The 20073-nt window shown below is 49.8% G+C and overlaps 1 protein-coding gene across 1 annotated transcript in view; it reads right to left on the bottom strand.

Annotated features, from left to right (window-relative positions):
- The window catches only part of LOC119450456 (probable caffeoyl-CoA O-methyltransferase 1), a 46714-nt gene extending 42504 nt beyond the window's left edge, over window positions 1-4210 (bottom strand). The window contains exon 1 of the mRNA XM_049665882.1: window positions 3935-4210. Coding sequence (XP_049521839.1) covers window positions 3935-4057 — 123 coding nt within the window. The 5' untranslated portion in view covers window positions 4058-4210. The remainder of the gene's footprint in view (window positions 1-3934) is intronic.
- Window positions 4211-20073: the final 15863 nt, after the last annotated feature.

Here is a 20073-nt window from a genome sequence, read left to right as displayed (position 1 = left end):
GTCATAGAACATAATACAAAGAAAGAAACCAGAAGAAAAAGTTCCACAAACATGCAAAATTTGGAAATCGAACCCACGACCTCTCGGTCCGCGACGATAGATCGCCGAGCGTTTAACCCATTGCGCCACAAACGCATTTGCAGAGAGCTACACAGACGCGCCTTATATATCTAACACTCCTCCGTGTACCCGCGCTCTTGCTCGGGGCGGTGCCGCCGCCTACGAGCAGAAAAGAGAAGTACTGCATTATGACACTAACGCGCACCGACAGTGAACGCTTCGGTGGTCTCAGCACTACGACGCCTCGATGCCAGCATTCGAAGGGACGCTGGCATCAAGAAGCACTACCAACGCCACTTAGGTGGCGTTCACCGTACTCAGCACAGCGGAGCGTGGCCTCCGCAATTAGCTCTGAAAATGTTTCTGAAGTTGATCGCGGAGGCTGCAATTACGACGCGCTGTACGCGCTGATTTGACTCGGTGACGATTCAGTTACGTGCTTTGTCTTGCGCGTTGTATTAGTGTGTCAGTTACGTGCTTCGTCTTTCGCGTTGTGCTAGCGTGTGCAGCGTAGTGCAGCTTCCATATGCACGACGGTTGCTCATGGTCATCGACGTTGGTAGTCGTGATGGAGGAGACGTGCCACCAGGCGTCAGCGTGGGTGCATCAACGCCTAAGGGCGCTTTAGCCACAAAACACCAATAGACATTATATATCAATGTGCAATAAACATTACACTACTTCTGTGAAGACACGTTTCACTTTCGTGTTCTATACCGATTCCTATATAAGAGGGATCAACCACATTTTGTACACACCTCTTTAATCCTTTTCTCTTCCTCAAAACTTCTCTCTCTACATTGTACCACTACCTACGATTGTGACGGATCCGGTCGTATCAATCTCTTCCTTGCTTTTTTTTCACCACTACTCTAAACGTATCTTGCTTATCTCGACTACTGGCCGGTTGATGCTTCCATCCACATTAGATCCAAGCGCTTCTGGAAGGTGTTCGTTACCTACGGGTCTCATTGTGTATCAGGATGTGCAGAGTAGTCTCCGGATTTCTTCTGCAACATACACGTGCCTCATCTTGTTGCGAATATTTGATGTTCTTATTTTCCTTAAGAAAACAAGCTCGAGCGTAAAGTAACAAGGCACTTCGAGTTACCGTACATATTTTCAATTTTTATTTTTTCCCTCATATTCTTGTAAATCATCATGCACTTCTTTGTGTCCATTCTTTGCATTCATCTCGATGTCTCTGTTTCTCTCCCCCTTTTTTATGAATCCTGATTGTCCATTAAACTTTCAATCACCCTGTACAAGGTTGCCAACTTTCTTTACCTCTTCCTTCATTCGGTGTCCAGGCTTTTGAGGTACAGATACTTGTGCACTGTAGACACCAATTTATTTTGATCCATGTTCCTGAGTCTACATCTTCAAAACTAATATTGCTTTGCGCTTCTCTGACTTCCAGAGAGACCCAACCCATGTCAGCCTGCACTGCCTCATTTGTGGTTTTAACGTGGGCTCCCAAAGCCAACCGGCGTCTCGATCTTTGGTTAACTTCCAAAGCCAACACTATCCGATTTTAAGCACAGAATAACAGAATATCATTTGCGAACATTAGCGCTGGCGCAACCTTCTCTGAACAGAAAACAAAGTTTCTGAAGGATACTGACTTGATCTCCCGTTTATATACATTATTTGTATTTTTGTTTTGTTCTGTCTGTGTCTCCGTCATTTCTTTATTCCCTCTTTTCTTTTCTCATATTTTCCTTTCCTCTATTCCCTCCTCCTATAGGAGTAGGCAGGCGTTGTGCCCCTCTCGGTGGCAGTTGTCAGCTTGCTCCCTCCTTAATCCCTTTGTATCCTTGTGGCTATATGTGTACAAATCTAATAATAATAATAATAATAATAATAATAATAATAATAATAATAATAATAATAATAATAATAATGGCGCAATCACTCCTTTCCAGGTTCCACGTCGCAGGTGATATTTATTGTGGCCCCAAAATGTTCTATGCTTCATTATTGCTACATTCTGCTTCCCCTTTATTTTCAGAGTATCTTCTTGAGTGCTTTAGTCTTTCCTTCGATTATGTATACGCCGAGGTACTTGCAGTGCTTGAATATGGGTATGACATGCTGTTGAATTGACACCACAAAATTGCACATCTCTTCATCAAAGAACGTATTTCCCGATTTATCCGTGCTAAATTTAAAGCCTAGATTAGCCGCTGGGTTGTCACACATATTCAGAAGTGTTTCTCAATTTCTTGAATTGTCCGTTAGTAGCACTATATTTGTGTATATATGTATGCGCTTTCTTAAGAACACTCGGCGCCACCTACTGGCGCCGCCGCAAAGCCTGCGCGTGGCCTCTGCAATGCGTGGCGCTCCGGGGTGTGCGAACTCTGAGAAGCACGCCATGCGGCAGCCGAGCTCCTCTCTCGCGCTTCTTTTACAGCGTAAGCTACTACGGGCTCATCCCAATAGCCGTTTTGGGTCGCGATGCTGCAGCCGCCGGTGGCCGCGTAACCCCTATCGCCGGAAAGACGAAAAATGTACCCGATTCTCGCCGGGATCGAACCCGCGCCAGCTGCGTGGAAGCCGGATTCCCTAAAACTGAGCCACGCAAGCGCTTGCTATCGGGCCGCGGAAAATACCCTAAGGCAAACGCAGGGTGAGACGACTCGAGCCTCCGCCATTATGGTGGCACCATCTAGGTAAGATGCCTGCAAACGCAGCGTCCGCAGGCGCAGAAGACGATATGCGATTCAGACGAGGCGCGCAATCAACGCGCTCCCGAGCTGCCGAGCCTCCGCCAGTAGGGTGGCGTCATCTAGTTAAGGCTGCCTGCAAACGTGGCTCGCCCAACGTCTAAGTTGTAGTTGTAAGGCTTGATGGGGCTCAGCAGACTGCTGTGGAGAGAGCATTACAAGCCGTAGCTCGCCGTCGACGCCGGGCGGACAAATCAGATCGTTCTCTTGAATACGAGGCGAACAGAGTGCGTTCTGCGAAGAGAAGACCATGTTGTGCATGGTGCCGAAATTGGAGCTACTCTTGAGCCGCTCCACCAGCTTACGCTGTGATTGTGCTGCGTGTGCCGCGCAGGCATGTTTTTTTTTTCTGGACACGCTGCGCCATCTAGAGTCTCTGCTGAGAAATCAGTGCGTGGCCTCAGAGACAAGAAGTGTGGCGCACCGGTGAATGCGAACGCTGAGAACCGTTCCCTCGCTTGCCACCCACCCAGTCGCACAAAAGCAGTGGCCCAAGTTAGTGAAAAGTTCATTGAAAATCGACACATATCGAGCGCATTTGGGGCGCAGCCTGCTAAAGAATCGCGTCGCTGTCTTTCAGGAACCCGTGTGACGTGGGTTTGCGCCCAACATCGGAGAATTTAAAGCATCATTTTTATCATTGTAGAGCGGCACATACCTACTTGGCACATCCCCGAGTGACCCAAGTTAGCTTCAAAGAGGTTCATTGAAGACCAGCAGCAGCCGATTGATGCATATTGAGTGGTCCAAGTCAGTGTCAAATAGTTTCATTGAAGAGCTGCTCTTACCCAATTCCATGTCTACAGTGACCAAAGTCGCCAGGAAAGAGGGTTGTTCAAGAGCGACACTTATGCACGAATTGCCACATACTCAGTTACTCTAGATGATAGGACGGTTGGTTTCGAACCTTGTGCCCTCAGCACAGCAGCCCAATGCTCTCACCATTTCAGCATAGAGCACACAGCGACCCAGTTTGGCGGGAAAATGGTTAGATAGGAACATAGATATATATATAGAAAGTTAGCCTCTGGAAACTCCGTGAGGTAACCAAAGAATGCTAATGCTATAAAAGCTTTCTGGCTTTAAAAAAGCCAATTTACCTGCAAGCAAATATTCAGACGCGCAAAGAACAAGGGCTACATTACTTGGATAAGTTTTGCGAGAACCGGGTTCAGCCGACCACTGTGGTTGGCCACATAGTCGGAGACCTGAGGCCCAAGATGGAGTGATGGCTTGACGAAGTGAACACGACCGTTGTTTTCCGCCATTGGAAGTATGAAGCAAGTAGACAGACTCCTGTGTGTGCACTGAGGACTCGGAGCGGCAGCCAAATACCGGTGCCTACAGTGACGCAGAGAGCGTCGGCCAGCTGAGGCGGAGGAAAACTGTCACGAGTGGTGTTTCAGCCAGCTGTGGCAAGGCTGCGTGTGTCGAGTGGCACATGTGGGACTGCGGTGTTGGAATGAGTATACCAGTGAGAACTTGTTATTAGGTATATTAAAACGTAGTGTTCTTTACCGACCCTCCCTGTTATGGCGTTGCTGCTGCCGCTGTCTGCTGCGAGATCGGCCGAATGCAAGAACAAGCAAACGCGTTTTTGTACCGAACCCCTGTATATGACGTGGGATCGACGAGGATGCGGAGCAGCACCAACAAAGACACTTTATCAGTCGCCAAGAAAAAACCAACAACGTCTTCTTCGTCTCCACGCTGAACCTAAAAGCCCGCGCTACTTCAACCTTGTCCCCACTGGCACATACCCGCGGCAATATAGTTGTTCCATTGGCTCCCCCCATCGAAAAAAAAAATCATCGACCCGATGACAGAGGCTTGGCAAACTGCGATAAAGAAAAAGAACTGTGCAGTCTTGTCAGTCTTCATAGTACGGCTTCATACGAAGCACGTGAACGACTTCGGGTAAATGCCGTCGGCGCTTTGAACAGTGAGAGCCATCCGGAACGACTTCGTAGGTGACGTCACTGATGCGTCGAAGAACTATGTAGGGCCCGAAGTATCTGCGCAGGAGCTTTTCAGATAGCCCACGCCGACGAATAGGTGTCCAGACCCACACTTTGTCGCCGATGTTGTATGTTACGGGTCTGTGCCGAAGATTGTAGCGTCTGGCGTCACATTCCTGTTGTTCGTGGATTCGCCAACGCGCAAGCTTCCTAGCTGCTTCTGCTCGCAGTGTGATCTCTTCAGCACCCGTCTCGTTGTCATCAAATTGACGAGGGAGCATTGCGTCTAATGGTGTCGTAACCTCACAGCCGTACACGAGTCTGAAGGGTCTCTTGACGTGAGTGATCTCTTGTGAGTGGTCTCTTGACGAGCCGTATTGTACGCGAAGGTGACATAGGGTAAAACCTCGTCCCCGTTCTTGTGCTCTACATCGACGTACATGCTTATCATGTCAGCTAGTGTCCTGTTGAGTCGTTCCGTCAGCCGGTTTGTTTGAGGGTGATAGGCCGTGGTCTTCCGGTGGGCGGTACCACTTAAACGTAGAACGATGTCCAAAAACTTGGCCATGAACGCAGTACCTCTGTCCGTGATGACTACTGCCGGAGCGCCATGTCTTAAAACGATGGATTCAAGAAAAAATTGCGCCGCTTCATCTGCTGTTCCTCGTCGCAGAGCACTTGTCTCGGCATATCTAGTGAGATAATCCGTGGCGACGATTATCCACCTGTTGCCGGTAGTAGACGTTGGGAAGGGGCCCAGAAAATCCATGCCTACTTGTGCAAATGGTGTGGCAGGTACTTGAACAGGGTGCAGAAGGCCGGCTGGCTTGACAGAAGGCGGTTTGCGGCGCTGGCAATCCAGACATGTCTGAACATAATGCTTAACGACCGCAGCAAGTCTCGGCCAGTAGTAATTCTGCCGAATCCGTGCCAATGTGCGAGTGTAGCCCAAGTGCCCAGCGATCGGCTCGTTGTGGCAGGCGTGTAAGATTTCACGTCGAAGCGATGAGGGAACAACGAGTAAGTAGTTGCTGCCGCTAGGGGAGAAGTTCTTCTTGTAGAGTACGTTGCGGCGCAAGCAGTATGACGCCAGCCCTCTTGTAAATAGCCTCGGCACGTTGTTGGTTCGTCTATCCAGGTAATCAATCAGCGGCAGCAATTCAGTGTCATTCCGTTGCTGGCGTGAAAAATCGGCAGTGTCCACGAGTCCCAGAAAGATCGTGTCGTCATCGTCTTGTGTTGCCGTCTCAACAGGAGACCGAGAAAGGCAGTCGGCGTCTGCGTGCAGTTTTCCTGACTTGTATGCGACAGTAAAGTCGAACTCTTGGAGTCGAAGACTCCAACGTGCGAGCCGGCCGGAAGGATCTTTCAAATTAATGAGCCAGCAGAGCGAATGGTGATCGCTAATAACGGTGAAAGACCGACCGTACAAATACGGACGAAATTTCAGAACTGCCCATACCATTGCGAGGCATTCTTTTTCAGTGCTGGAGTAGTTAGCCTCCGCTCGGGACAGTGTCCTGCTGGCGTAAGCAATCACCTTTTCGCTGTCGTCCTGCCATTGTACGAGCACCGCCCCTAGACCGACATTACTAGCGTCTGTGTGCAATATCGTCGGGGCGTCTTCATCGAAGTGTCCAAGCACGGGAGGCGCTTGCATACGTTGCCGGAGCTCGTGAAATGCCCACTGCTGGTCTTCGCCCCAAGTGAAAGGTATATCTTCTCTGGTAAGCTGTGTTAACGGCCACGCGATGCGTGAGAAATTCGCAATAAATCGCCGGTAATATGCACATAGTCCCAGAAAACGTCGCACGGCCTTTTTGTCTGATGGGGTCGGGAAATTAGCGACGGCAGCAATTTTATCCGGATCAGGTCGGACTCCTTGGTTACTGACGACGTGACCGAGGAACTGGAGCTCTTGAAAACCAAAATGGCACTTTTCAGGCTTCAACGTGAGACCGGCAGATCGTATTGCTTCAAAAACAGTTTTCAGCCTTCGTAAGTGTTCGTCGAACGTTGCGGAAAAGACAATCACGTCATCCAGGTACACCAGGCATGTTTGCCATTTGAGCCCAGAGAGCACAGTGTCCATTAGACGCTGGAATGTTGCTGGCGCTGAACACAAACCGAAGGGGAGTACCTGAAATTCGTAAAGGCCATCAGGCGTCACAAAGGCGGTTTTCTCACGGTCTCTCTCATCCACTTCGATCTGCCAATAACCGCTTTTCAAGTCCATTGAGGAAAAGTAGCACGCGTTTCGCAACCTGTCCAAGGAATCATCAATACGTGGCAGTGGATAAACGTCCTTCTTTGTGACCTGATTGAGCTTCCGATAGTCTACGCAGAAGCGCAGGCTACCGTCCTTCTTTTTCACTAAAACTACAGGTGACGCCCAAGGACTATTAGATGGTCGAATAACGCCATCTTCCAGCATCGTCTTCACTTGTCTTTGGATTGCCTCGCGTTCCTTTCGGGCCACGCGATAAGGGTTTTGTCGAATAGGTTGGGCGTCGACATCAGTAATGATGCGATGTTTGGTAAGTGGCGTTTGACCAACTCTTGAGGCAGATGAGAAACAGCCCTGGTACTGCTTTATGAGCTCAAGAAGACGGTCTCGCTCAACAGCCGTTAACGTCGAACTAAAGTCTACAATAGGCGCAGCTGTGGGGATCGTAGATGTCGTCTCCTGCGCTAAGTGGCAGTCTTCTATCGGCATTACTTCGTCGAAATAAGCGACAGCAGTGCCTCTCACGATGTGTCGACGCTCCTTACTAAAATTCGTCAGCAAGAGTTCGGCGCTTCCGTCGATTACATTAATAAGTGCTCTGGCAATGAATATGCCGCAATTCAGTGCTAGCGCATTGATGCGTTCAGCGACTCCAGTCCCATTCTGCAGGCTGTCACAGTGCACGGGTACGAGAGAGCAACTCCGCGGCAAAAGTATCACGTCGTCTGCAGCTATACGTAAGCGACGTTGTGTATGCTCCTCATGCGTGACATTATCCGAGTTCGTTGCAAACGTTACGCTTCTGTCGCGGATATTAATCACGGCACCGTACTCACGCAGGAAAGCCATCCCCAATATAAGTTCCTTGCAACACTCAGAAAGAATGACGAGGGTGGCCACGAAGGTTGAACCGGCGATTAAGAGTCGGGCTGAACATTTCCCGACAGGTGTCATCAACTGACCTCCGGCGGTTCGTATGTTGGGTCCGTGCCATGGCGTCTTCACCTTCCTTAGTTTGTCGGCGAGCTGTGCGCTTATGATTGAAAAATGCGAGCCAGTGTCAACAAGAGCGGCTACTTGGTGGCCGTCAATGCGAACGATGAGGTCGGCGCTGACGACGTCAGTTACGTCTTTTGTAGTTGAGTCCGTCGTATTCGTCGTTGCATTCGCCGTCTTCGCCGTATTCGTCGTTGCATTCGTCGGAGTCTTTACATCGTCGTACGTCGATAATGGGGGATATGGCAAACTTCGAGTACTGGCAACCTCACCCCTGGAGGTCGCTGCGTCTAGTTTCCCCGTCGCGGGCTAGGAGACCTGCCCCTAGTGACGTCGGCAAAACTGCGACGAGTCGGTTAATTGTAGCGCGCAGGTGATGGCGAAGGAGAACGTGATCGGCGAGTCGTCGTATTTTGCGGCAGGTCGTTCACAGGAGCGTCGTAGGCGCGTCGACCGTCATACGGAGAATAGTAGTTGGCAGGAAAGCTTGGGTATTGGGCGGCGCCATAGTTGTTCCATTTGTGGCAAACTCGATAGACGTGTCCAGCTTCGCCACAATGGTAGCACACTGGTCGGCGATCGACGGTGCGCCACAAATCGGTTTTCCGACGCTGATAGTTCGGTGGCAACTCTCCATGGAACCACGGATTGGCGTGCGTGTGTCGAAGATACGACATTGTTTGTGGTGGCGTGATCGGCGAGGTCGGTAGAGTCGACGGGGGTGACGATATCGACTCTGTTTGTAGCATAGGTGATGGTCTAGTTGCGGGTGTCAACGGCGTCGAAGTTGCGTTGACTGGACGGCGAACAGCCTCCGCATAAGTAAGGCGCCGCGGCGTGTTACCACAGTCTGGCGATGAAAAAGCTTGCCGGACTTCTTCCCGGACCACATCAGCTACAAGAGATACCATTGGCGCCGGTTCCGTACCCGTAGTCACAAATCCGAGCTGCCGAAGCTCTTCTCGCACAACCTCTCGGATAATTTCACGCAGAGGCTTGTCGTTACTTGCAGCCAGAACGGAAGTGTTCGCCGCCGAGTTACTCATGTCATGCTGGCGGTATCGTTGCTGCAGGGCCCGTTCAATGGCTGTGGCCTCTTTTGTGAACTCCGCCACTGTAGTCGGTGGATTTCTCACAAGGTCGGCAAACAGTTGTTCTTTCACTCCCCGCAAGAGATACCGCAGCTTTCGCTCCTCTGGCATGTCAGGGTCTGCTCTACGGAAAAGACGGGCCATATCTTCCGAGAACATAGCAACGCTCTCATTGGGTTTTTGAATTCGGATTTCTAGGAGACGCTGCACATTTTCCCTCCTGTCGATGCTCGTAAAGGTATCCAGCAGTTGTGTACAGAAGTCGTCCCAGGTGGCAAAGCTTCTCTCCCGGTTGACGTACCACGTACGAGCATTGTCCTTCAGATAGAAGTAGACGCTCGAAAGTTTGTCCGCCGAGCTGGTCACATGGTTGTACTTGGCGACGCGCTCGGACTGATCAAGCCAAACTTGGACGTCTTCAAAGGCATCACCATGAAAACTCTCCGGAACCATAGGGTTCTGCAGGGTTACTTGCGTTGGAGCCGCGGTGGCCATGGTAGTTGCAGGGGGCGAACGATTCCTTGAGGTTTCTTGCAGGGGACCGGACTCGGGCGCTAGGCCTAGTAGCTAGGCGGGCGACTGAACCGGTGGACCGGTGCTTCGATGCGCAATGCCGATTCCGGGCTCGGTCGTTGGCTCCGCGAAGGGGTGCCAAGCATGAAGGATGGAGAATACCCAGCACCTCCACCAGTGTAACGACGTGGGATCGACGAGGATGCGGAGCAGCACCAACAAAGACACTTTATCTGTCGCCAAGAAAAAACCAACATCTTCGTCTCCACGCTCAACCTAAAAGCCCGCGCTACTACACCGCCGCCCCGGTGTCAATCATAAGTGGCCGCACCACGTCGTTGACGAGCACGGGAACGCGCAAGAGGGCCAGGGCGCCGACACTGCCTTCCACGTGTAGGACGGTCGCAGTATGTGCAACCGCGCTGGCCTGCGTCTGCCTGAGTTACTCGGCCGCCGTCCCGGCGTGCCCCCGCGTTTCCCGCATGCCCGGCGTGGCATCCATGGCCGCCACGCCGATACAACAGCACCGACAAATATGATGACCGGGCTGCGCAGCTACGCAGGCGCAGCCCGGTCCAGCTAGGCTACGCAGACGCAGTCTGCCGTCCGTCGCCGTCTGAGCTACCGTACCAGCCGAACACATACAGTCATACCAACGCTGTTTACCGTACTTGTCTTCCCTTCCGGCGCCACAATACCGTCAACGGCCTCCTGTCCCAGCCTGGGCCCAACGGGAACCTGTCAGATGGCCCCAGCTCCATAGGACGGATCTATGGCACACTGAAGATCGGCGACCATTGTGCTATACTTGTGGAGAACCAGGGCTCATCTTTCGTTTCTGCCCTCATCGCCCAGCTGGCTACCAGGGCGGCCCATATGCCCCTACGCGTCACCTGGCTGATTAAAACCGTATCCCCTTCGACGACAGCCGCACTGGTGGGAAAGTGAGCTCTTCTAATCTCCGGTCGCGCTCACCGTCTCCAGCACGTTTCGCCTCGCCGAACAGCCGCACTTTTGCTGATGTCGTCAGAGGTCGTTCTCCCAGCCCACGGCGGGGAAACTGAAAGCAGTGACCTCAAGGCGGAAGGTTGTAAGTCCTCAAATTGCCGAAAACCCCCCATTGTTGCCGAGAAAGGAAGACGCTGACCAAAACGTAAATAATGCTGACAAAACTGTGGCTGCCGACCTCGCTGTTTCGATTGACGGGCACGAAGTGACGGCCTTAGTATACACTGGCGCAGTCTTTTCAATTATGAGCGAGCCACTGGCGGAAAAACTCAAGAAAGTCAGCAGGAAATAGACGGGCTCTTATGTACGCATTGCTGGCGGCCAGATTATGACTCCTGCAGGAAAATGTTCTGCAAGACTTACGATCGGGAACGCAGCTTTTGTCGCCGCAGTCGTGATTCTGCCGGAGTGCTGAAAATCACTCATTTTGGGCATGGACTTCTTAAGGGAATATGGCGCCGTTGTCAACATACGCAACGGCGTAGTAACGTTTTGCCCTGCTAACCACATGATGGCACAGAACGACAACACCGCACCTCACGTATTATCGACGAGGACGTCTGCATACCGCCACTGTCTTGCAGCCTTGTTTCCGTCAGTTGCGGCGCACAGCACACCGAAGAAGCAGTAGGGGAACATGCAACCGCCCTTCTCTTCCGCCAAGGAGTCGCTATCGCCCGTGGCATCGTCTCCTTAGTCAACGGGCGTATAGAGGTTCTCTTGGGGAATTTTACAAATGAACGTCGGGATATCAGTAAAGGCACCGGTGTCCCATATCTCCATAAAATCGACCGCACTGACGACTGTTTTGCTATGCAAGGAGAAGCCAAGGCACCCACAACGTCATGCACTCCTGCTGTCGACATTGGACCAAGCTTAACAGCTGCAGATCCATACCAGCTTATGGAACTGCTTGAACAGTTTAAGGGCTGCTTCTCGTTTACGTCGCGAGTTGGTCAAACGCCACTGGAAAAGCATCGCATCATCACGGAGGAGACAGCAAGACCCATCCGACAGAACCCGTATCGTGTAGCTCAGAAAGAACGCGAAGCAATACAGCAGCCGGTTGAAAAAATTTGGGAGCAATGTTAAGCTTCGCTTTTAAGAGTGGAACGCGATAGAATTCTAAGATCCCTGACTGCTTCTCAAGCTTCCCGACAACTGCAGCTTAAGCAAGCGTAATGGTTATCGGGAAACACTGGCGGTGAACGCTATGCACGAAGGCGAGCTTTCTGGTAGAAACCTGCCTCTTGCGTGGGGCGATCCCGGAGATATTGCACAGCCGCGCCTAAAAAAAATTGCATAATTTTCAGCTTTCTGTTTTTGTTTCGCGCTTTTAATATTTCAGTCTGAGAAGATTTAACATAAAAGGCATGCGCTGTGGGTGTTTTGTTTCTTGGCATTTGTTTGTGGATTGTCATTCTCAAAATTCCGAGGAATAGCTTTGCCAAGAATGCAAGACAAGGTATGAGCAACATTATTGATAGAATGGTGGGGCATACTTAAAAAAAATCACAGCATATCCACGGGGTGAATGATGATGAGTGGGCGAAGCTCCGGAGGGAATCATCGGATCTCCCGCTTAAGGGGACGCTAGCACAAACGCGTTAGAAACGTGCAGTACTCTCTAGTAAGAGGGAGCAGCCACAGCGTCTTACGCAGCCATTTACACATGCCGGAACGTGCACCGCGTTTGCCGACGCCATCACATGACTGCTGAGAAAGTATACCCCCCGTATTCATAAACGCTCCTCGACTTGAACTTGACTTGCCACCGCCTTGGGCAGCGCGTTCGAAACGCGTTGAAGGTAAGGCGGAGAGGCCACAGCGTCTTACACCAGCTTCTTACACGGGCCGTAACGCGCTAGCACAAACGCGTTAGAAACGCGCTAGAAACGCGGCCTTTCGTTAATGTTGGGTATTTATTGCCATCGTGGTGCGTGTGTCTATGTGCGCTTCGTGGCGTAGTGGGCTAACGCCGCGCGCTCGGAAGCGAGGGGTCCCTGGTTCAATTCCGCGCTACGGACACAACTTCGGAATTTTTTTTCTCATTTTTCTCAGACTGGTTACACACTACTACTACTACGACGGGGACGGAACGGGTGCCGCTATAAGGAGCGTCGCTCCTAATATATTTGGAGGGCCTGCGTGGTTGAGGATGATTTTCTCGGCCGCGGTCGCCAAAGCCGATACCGACGCCGGATTTTCTGCGACATGGGGCCCTTAACGCTGTCGCGTTTATATGCTACAGGATGATGTCATCCAGCCGTCAAACAGCCCTCGGGCATCACCTGTGGTGCTTGTGAAAAAAATAGATGGTACCTTGCGGTTCTGCATTGATATCGCAAGCTGAATGATGTTACAAAGAAAGATGTGAATACACTGCCGCGGATTGACGACTCTTTAGACAGGCTACGGCATGCGCGCTACTTCTCCTCTATGGACCTTAAGAGTTGATACTGGAAAATAGAGGTAGATGACCGTGATCGAGAGAAGACTGCATTCGTGACGCCTGATGGGCTTTATGAATTCAAGGTTCTGCCTTTCGGCTTATGCTCGGCCCCAGCCACGTTTTAAAGGTTCATGGATACTGTCTTATCCGGTCTGAAGTGGAAGACATGCCGGGTGTACCTCGACGATGTGATTGCTTTTTCCGCCACTTTCGAAGAACATCTAAAGCGGCTGCTGTCAGTTCTTCAAGCCATACGGCCCGGGGGACTCACATTGAAACCTGAAAAATGTCACTTCGGGTTTGAAGAGCTTCAGCTTCTAGGTCATGTAGTTATTCAAGAAGGAGTTAAGCCTGACCCCTATGGAACTGCAGCAGTCGCAAAGTTCACTCGGCCTACGGATAAGAAGGCGGTCAGACGCTTCATGGGTCTCTGCGCTTATTACCCACGATTTATTGCCAATATTGCGCATCTCGCGTCTCCACTCATCCGTCTCACAAGAGACGACGTTGCGTTTCTATGGCGAGAGGAGCAAGAAGCGGTGTTCAACGAGTTACGGCAGGGTCTACAAACTCCGCCAGTAGTCGCTCAATTTGACGAGGATGCGTCAACAGCGATCTACTCCGATGCCAGTAACGTGGGCCTTGGAGCTGTCCTCGTTCACTGGCAGGACGGTGTCGAGAGAGTAGTTGCTTATGCAAGTCGAACATTGTCACGTGCCGAGTCAAACTACTCAACCATGGAGAAGGAATGTTTGGCCGTTGTATGGACAGTCGCGAAATTTCGCCCGTATTTATACGGTCGCGCCTTTCAAGTACTAAGCGACCATCATTCACTTTGCTGGTTGACCAATATGAAAGACCCGTAGGACGTTTGGCACGATGGAGCTTACGGCTTCAAGAGTACGATATGACAGTAGTGAACAAATCGGGAAGACAGCACCTTGATGCCAACTGCCTCTCCAGATCACCTATTTAATCACCGAGCGCAGATGCGGATGAATGAGCAGGCTTTTTAAGGATTGTTGATGCGGCCGCCATCTCTCGGCAACAGCAAGCCGACCGGAAGCTCAACACACTGATCGAGTTCTTGGAAGGGCGAGCTACGAAGGTGTCGAGATTATTTTCACGGAGTCTACATTCATTTTGTTTGCGCGATGGAGTTCTCTATAGGTAAAACTTCTCTCCAACAGGGAAGAGCCATCTGCTAGTAGTTCCCGAAGTTCTTTGCCGCAATATCTTGCAAGCCTGCCACGACGAAGCCACCTCGAGCCACCTTAGTTGCACGCAGACACTAGTACGAATCAAACAAAGCTACCACTGGCCTAGGCTCGCAGAAGATGTGAAGCACAACGTGCAGACATGCCTTGAGTGTCAGCGATGCAAAGCACCACCGACTAAACCCGCTGGGCTATTCCGCCCCGTTCCGGTACCGGAAACGCCGATTGCTCAATTGGAATAGACCTCCTGGGCCCCTTTCCACTATCTGACAGCGGCAACATATGGGTCACAGTCGCAACGAACCATCTCACCTGAATCAGCACGAATCAGCACGATTCTTTATCGAGAACCTTGTCCTCAGACACGGTGCTCCAGCGATCATCATAACCGACAAAGGAGCCGCATTCACAGCTGAGCTTTGGCGCATTGTGCTCAGGCTGAGTGGCACAGCCCATAGGAAGACGACGGCCTATCATCCACAAACAAATGGGCTTACCGAGTGCCTCAACAAGACTATCGCATACATGCTTTGCATGTATGTCGATGTTGAGCACAAGAACTGGAAAACAATTTTACCATACGTCACATTCGCATACAATACGGCACGCCAAGAAAGAACGAAAAGGACACCGTTCGCTCTGGTCCATGGTCGAGAAGTCACTACAATGCTTTACGCTATGCTGCTTCATGACTGCAATGGTTCAGAGGTAGACGCCGCAGATTTTACTGAACGCGCCGAGGAAGCACGACAGCTCACCCGCGTCAGGATAACTAGTCAGCAAGAACGCTACGCACGACGTTACAATCTCCGCCACCAGTTTGCCGCTTATACATCCGGGGAAAGAGTCTGGATTTGGTCTCTCGTCCGACTCCGAGGAATCTCGGAGAAACTTCAACGCCGGTACTTCGGACCATACAAGGTTCTACGCCGTATCAGCGACGTGACCTACGAAGTTGTCGGTGACGATTCACGCTGCTCGAAACGCCGTCAACAGGTGTCTCAGGTAGTGCACGTAGTGCGCATGAAGCCATATCATTCCGAGTGAAGTGGACACCGACAAGCTATCGACTATGAGTCTGTCTACCACGATTTTATCAGCATTGAGACGATGCTCACTCTGGAGGGAGGGCAATGCCACGTCGCTGTTCGTGCTCAAGTGCGCCCTGGCACCAACAAAAGTGACGACCGGGCTGCTCGAGATTCCGAAAGGCACCAAGAGAAGCAGAAGACGACATTCGTATGGTTGGCGCCTCTCTGTTATCTTCTCCCGAGTACGGCGCGGTGCAGCTGCTTCTATAATAAAGCCCCCGAGATTTGTGTATCCCGACAGTATTGTGCACCAACATTTTCACCAATTCTTACGTACATTAATGATGTAGCTTTAACTACACGTGGAAAATATGCAATTTCTGCCATGTGGTGTTAGTGTTGTTTCTAAGCTTCCACTTTCATGTGGTAATGTTTACATTGGCCAGAAGGGTTAATGCCTCCTCCTTATGGAGCATGGTAACTCCTCAAAAGGTGAACCACCTGTAAAGCATTGGTCGTATCCCAGTTGTGCACCGTATTTCACAAACATGGGCTTCGTTATGATACACAAAGATCATCGTACACCAAAAAACAGTAGCTGAGTCTTATCACATGCAAATGCATGCACAGCAGTGCATTAGTCATCCGTCTGTCTCTTTAACTCAGGTTCAATGTACATAATTGTCTAATATGTAACACATGTTGGGTGCCTAATCTTTTTTGATGCTGGTTTTATTCGTGCTTTTCCCCATTTTTAGGCTTTGGTGTGTGTTCATGTGTATGTATACAATTGCTTCTAGAGTGGCTTTCTTGTCGCTAATCAATTTCCCGAAGTCGGCATTTTTCATTTTTGTGCAACGTTTTCTAGATGAGACAGCGAGTGAGCGTGCTTCAAATTATGTTTAATTTTGTTGCCAGAAGCAACAAAAGCTGGACGTATTTTATAGCCTGAAGGATATTATTATGCTAATAACTCTGTGCACAATATTAAGAATGAAAGATCACATGATGTCTGCCATGTCTTCTTGCCACCACGGAAGTTTACCAGATCAGTAACACGGGACAGACACCATAAATCTTGGCCATTTATACCCAATTGTGGTCTTAGCCTCCTACCGCTGATCAGACTGATCCAAGAGGCAAACATGCAACTTTTATCTGATTAAATGTAGTGTACGTTGCGCAAAATTGAAAGTCGATGTGAGGTGTTTTTGTTGACGCAGATACGTGTCTGTGAGCCTCATAAACTAATGACAAAAGGAAGAGAATAGTACCCATTGAAATACACTCTCGGTATGACAGCAAGATCAATCTCTTGCAGAGTTAAACAACAAGCATGCTCCAACATCATGATATAAATCTGAAAGTAATTAAATGATGTTCAGTTTGCCTTCATACAAAGGCACATCCAAAAATAGTTTTCTTCGTGCACTATTGCACTGACATACAATACCCATGGCTAATTAAAATAGCATGGCATGACGGCATATTTTTAGCAAGCAAAAAAAATGGAGCCGGTTCATTCTTGAAGATGCTAATGCACCTCTGCATGAGTCAGAAAAATGAACCAGAGTGGTTTAAAATTAAATGGTTTAGAAACAAAAGGCTGTTTTACTCCATCCCAGAAATACAGAGGATTCAAATGCTTTCAGCACACATACATTCAAGGTATGTGTGCGTGGGGACAGACAGGCTTTTTAGATCGAAATCTTGGGAACGTGGATGGAGGCAATTAACATGTACAGTAAAAGTCAAAGAAATTGGTCAGTTATGTTTGGCTTTTCATGTTCCCTGAATGGTTAATACAAACTATATATAAATCATCGTGTACAATGATTGCATTTGACCAGTGCTAAGAAATGTGGTAGACAAAGAAGGGCGTTTTGTTGTCACGTCGAAGGGCACTTTTCTAGAGAAAGATGTGTCAGCCATAGGCAGAAATTTCTATAAAATTTCCGCCAATCAAGCTAACATAAAATCTCGGGCTGCCCCAATTTGAATCAAGTTGGTTTGACAGGGCCTCGAATGCTGCTAAGGCGGAAAAAGGTCGTCTTTCATTCGCCTTCTTCAGTGTGAAGACACTCAAGATAGAAAATCCATTCAAAACCATTGTGTTGGAACGTAATTCATGGCGTCGTGTTATTTCAGAATTTCTGCAGACACACGTTGACCGGCTGAGAATTGAGGACGCATTCCTTGCTCCCAGTGCTCTGAGTGTTGTACACTTCCTGCAGGAACATATTCCGGGGAAATGCGCAGGCTTCAGTAAAGACGTAGGAGATCTATACTATTTTTTGCCGCGTGTGCGTCTCCTGCAGTTTCTTTACACGATTCAACGGATGAACCGAAATTTGTTAAAGGATGTGAAATTCCAGTTGCAAGTTTTTTGGAGCTTTTTGCTTTCTATTTAAAGTCAACTTCGGTTGGGTGGGAAGGCAAGATATTTCTCCAGAACGCCTGCACATGTTCCTGTTTTCCGCCCGTGCTCAATAATATACTTTTAAGTTACATTGACCAGCGAATTAATCAAAACCTGAGTGGGCTTCCTCTTACCATCTTCAGACACGTGGATTATTATTTGATTATTATTTGATTTTTGTGGACAAACGTGGCTCGCAGAGCTCTCGTCGATGTATTGAGGCTGTTTAAATAACAAGGACAAGGTCGTAACATCACTTTTGAAGTTACAGAAAAATATGTGCTGCAGTCATTGTTTTTTTAGAGCCGGCTTACATTTATAAGATATCACTTGTGCTGGGGCAATCATCCGAGAACACCTAAGTCCCTTCTTGGTTATAGGTCTACAAATTCGAAACTTAAGCATCGTATTGCTACTCCCGCAATTCGAGGCGCTTAACCAAGAGCTGTCCTCGAGCTTCAAATTTTGAGGAATCAGGTGAGAAGGCTTAATAAGGTAGGTTATCCAGTTTACCAGTTATTTTTTTATCTTGCGACAAGTTAATTAAGGAAGTTAACACGCAAGCATGGTGGAAGAAGCCTAAGGAGCAAGAACGGAACAGAGTTGCGATTATCCCCTATGTCCATTTCTTCTTTCTTGAAGAAGGCGGCTTCTAAGTTTTGCGTCACGGTTGTGTTTTCGTGCAAAAATAAGCTGAAGGGATTATGTGAAGCAGTAAACAAGCACGTTCTTCACAAGGAGTGTATGAACACGAGGGACTACAAAGTGAAACATGGCATGTAGTTTGTCCCTTGCACGCAAAATGTTTTTTTTTGTTCCTTTTACAGCGAAGCTGTTAGTAGCTAGGCTTCCGTGCATTTTACGTGTGCGTGTACAAAATGTGGGCCCATCCTGGTCATAGTGCAGAAAGTGTCCAAGGTGACAGTGCATAAAAGGCAGACCACCCGGAGCCCTGTGCACCCCGGATGGTGGGCTCCGGGACCTGTAACGCGCCCTTGAACTACCCTTGTCACACCTGGGACCCAAAGAGGTCCCACGAACAAAGATAACAAGGTTATTGCATCTTAGCCCAAAAGGCCGACCCGCAGCGGCCATGTTACAGTGGCTAGAATAGGGGATGGATGGATAAAACTTTATTTCATCTATTTAAATGTGGTTGGGCCCCTATATGTCCGGGAGCCCCCTGGCCGACATCTCTAGGCAGGCCCGGTCCACCAGCCAGAGCTGGTCATCCGAGCAAGTGGCCCGAAGAGCGGCCTCCCACGTGGAAAAGTAAGGGTTGGGAATAGGTTGTACCGCCATGGGCTTGGGGCAGCTCCACAAACAGTGGAAAAGATGGAAGTGTGATTACCGCCCGGCGGCTCCTATGGCAACCACCGTCGCCGCCTTGGGATGCATCCGCCGGGGGGTGCTCGCACTCGTTTATACGTCAAGCTGGGCGCCCGATACAAATTGGTCCGCGAGTTTCTCCCGCTTACTGTTAGAAATTCTTGTCCGAAGTAATGTTTCGTGCGGTGCTGACAAATGCTCAGGGATGAGCCGCCGTCAAAGTCACTGTTTTGTGCCTGGCTGCACGACTGGTTACAAATCGTGCAAAAAGAAATTGTCGCTCATCGGGGTACTGTAAGACGAGGAGACGTACCGAAAGTGGCAACGCAACATACCTCGAGTGGACAAGCCACTCGAGCGAAATGCCGCTGTGTGCGAACTGCATTTCGATCCGCAGTTTCTGTCGCGTCACTTTGAACACATCATCAGTGGTGAGCTGGTGCTCCTGGAAAGGAGCAGGCCATTGCTACAGCCGAATGCGATACCGACCATATTTCCAAACGTTCCTAAGTACCTCTCCAAGCCAGTGCCTAAGAAAAGGAATCCGAAAGAAAGGTTGGACCCACAGTTTGCGCCCCCACAGAAAAAATCCGCGAATCGACGTGGCCTCACCCGACACATCGGATGAAGCACCCACGCTTGCCGCTAAGTATGTGGATTACCAAAATGTGATCGTGCCGTCCAATCAGTGGGGTAAGCACGTTTTTTTTTTTGAAGTTCCTTTGTTGTTGCATATAGCGTCTGCCTACCGGGGCCAGTCATGAGCTTGCTTCATGCCCAAAAGCTTGTGCTGTTTCTTGGCGGGGACAGCATGATCGAACACCAAGTGTTTGTACGTGGTGTCGAGCTCTCACTTCATGAGCACTGCGATCCTGCATCCCTCCTACAGGCTATTGACAGCATGCAGCTCTGTTCTGGCGCAGCGCGGTCGGTGGTGTTCCCTCTTGCGCGCAGCTCCATCATGACAAGCTGGAATGAAAGCCTCTACCACACGAAGTGCAAGGGGCTTGTAATTGGCCCTGAGAAGTGCTGCATCGCCTGCA

Source organism: Dermacentor silvarum, chromosome 4 (assembly GCF_013339745.2).
Source record: "Dermacentor silvarum isolate Dsil-2018 chromosome 4, BIME_Dsil_1.4, whole genome shotgun sequence".
NCBI lineage: Eukaryota > Metazoa > Arthropoda > Arachnida > Ixodida > Ixodidae > Dermacentor > Dermacentor silvarum.
The sequence above is the reverse complement of the archived record's forward strand: the minus strand, read 5'-3'. Positions and strand labels throughout refer to the sequence as shown.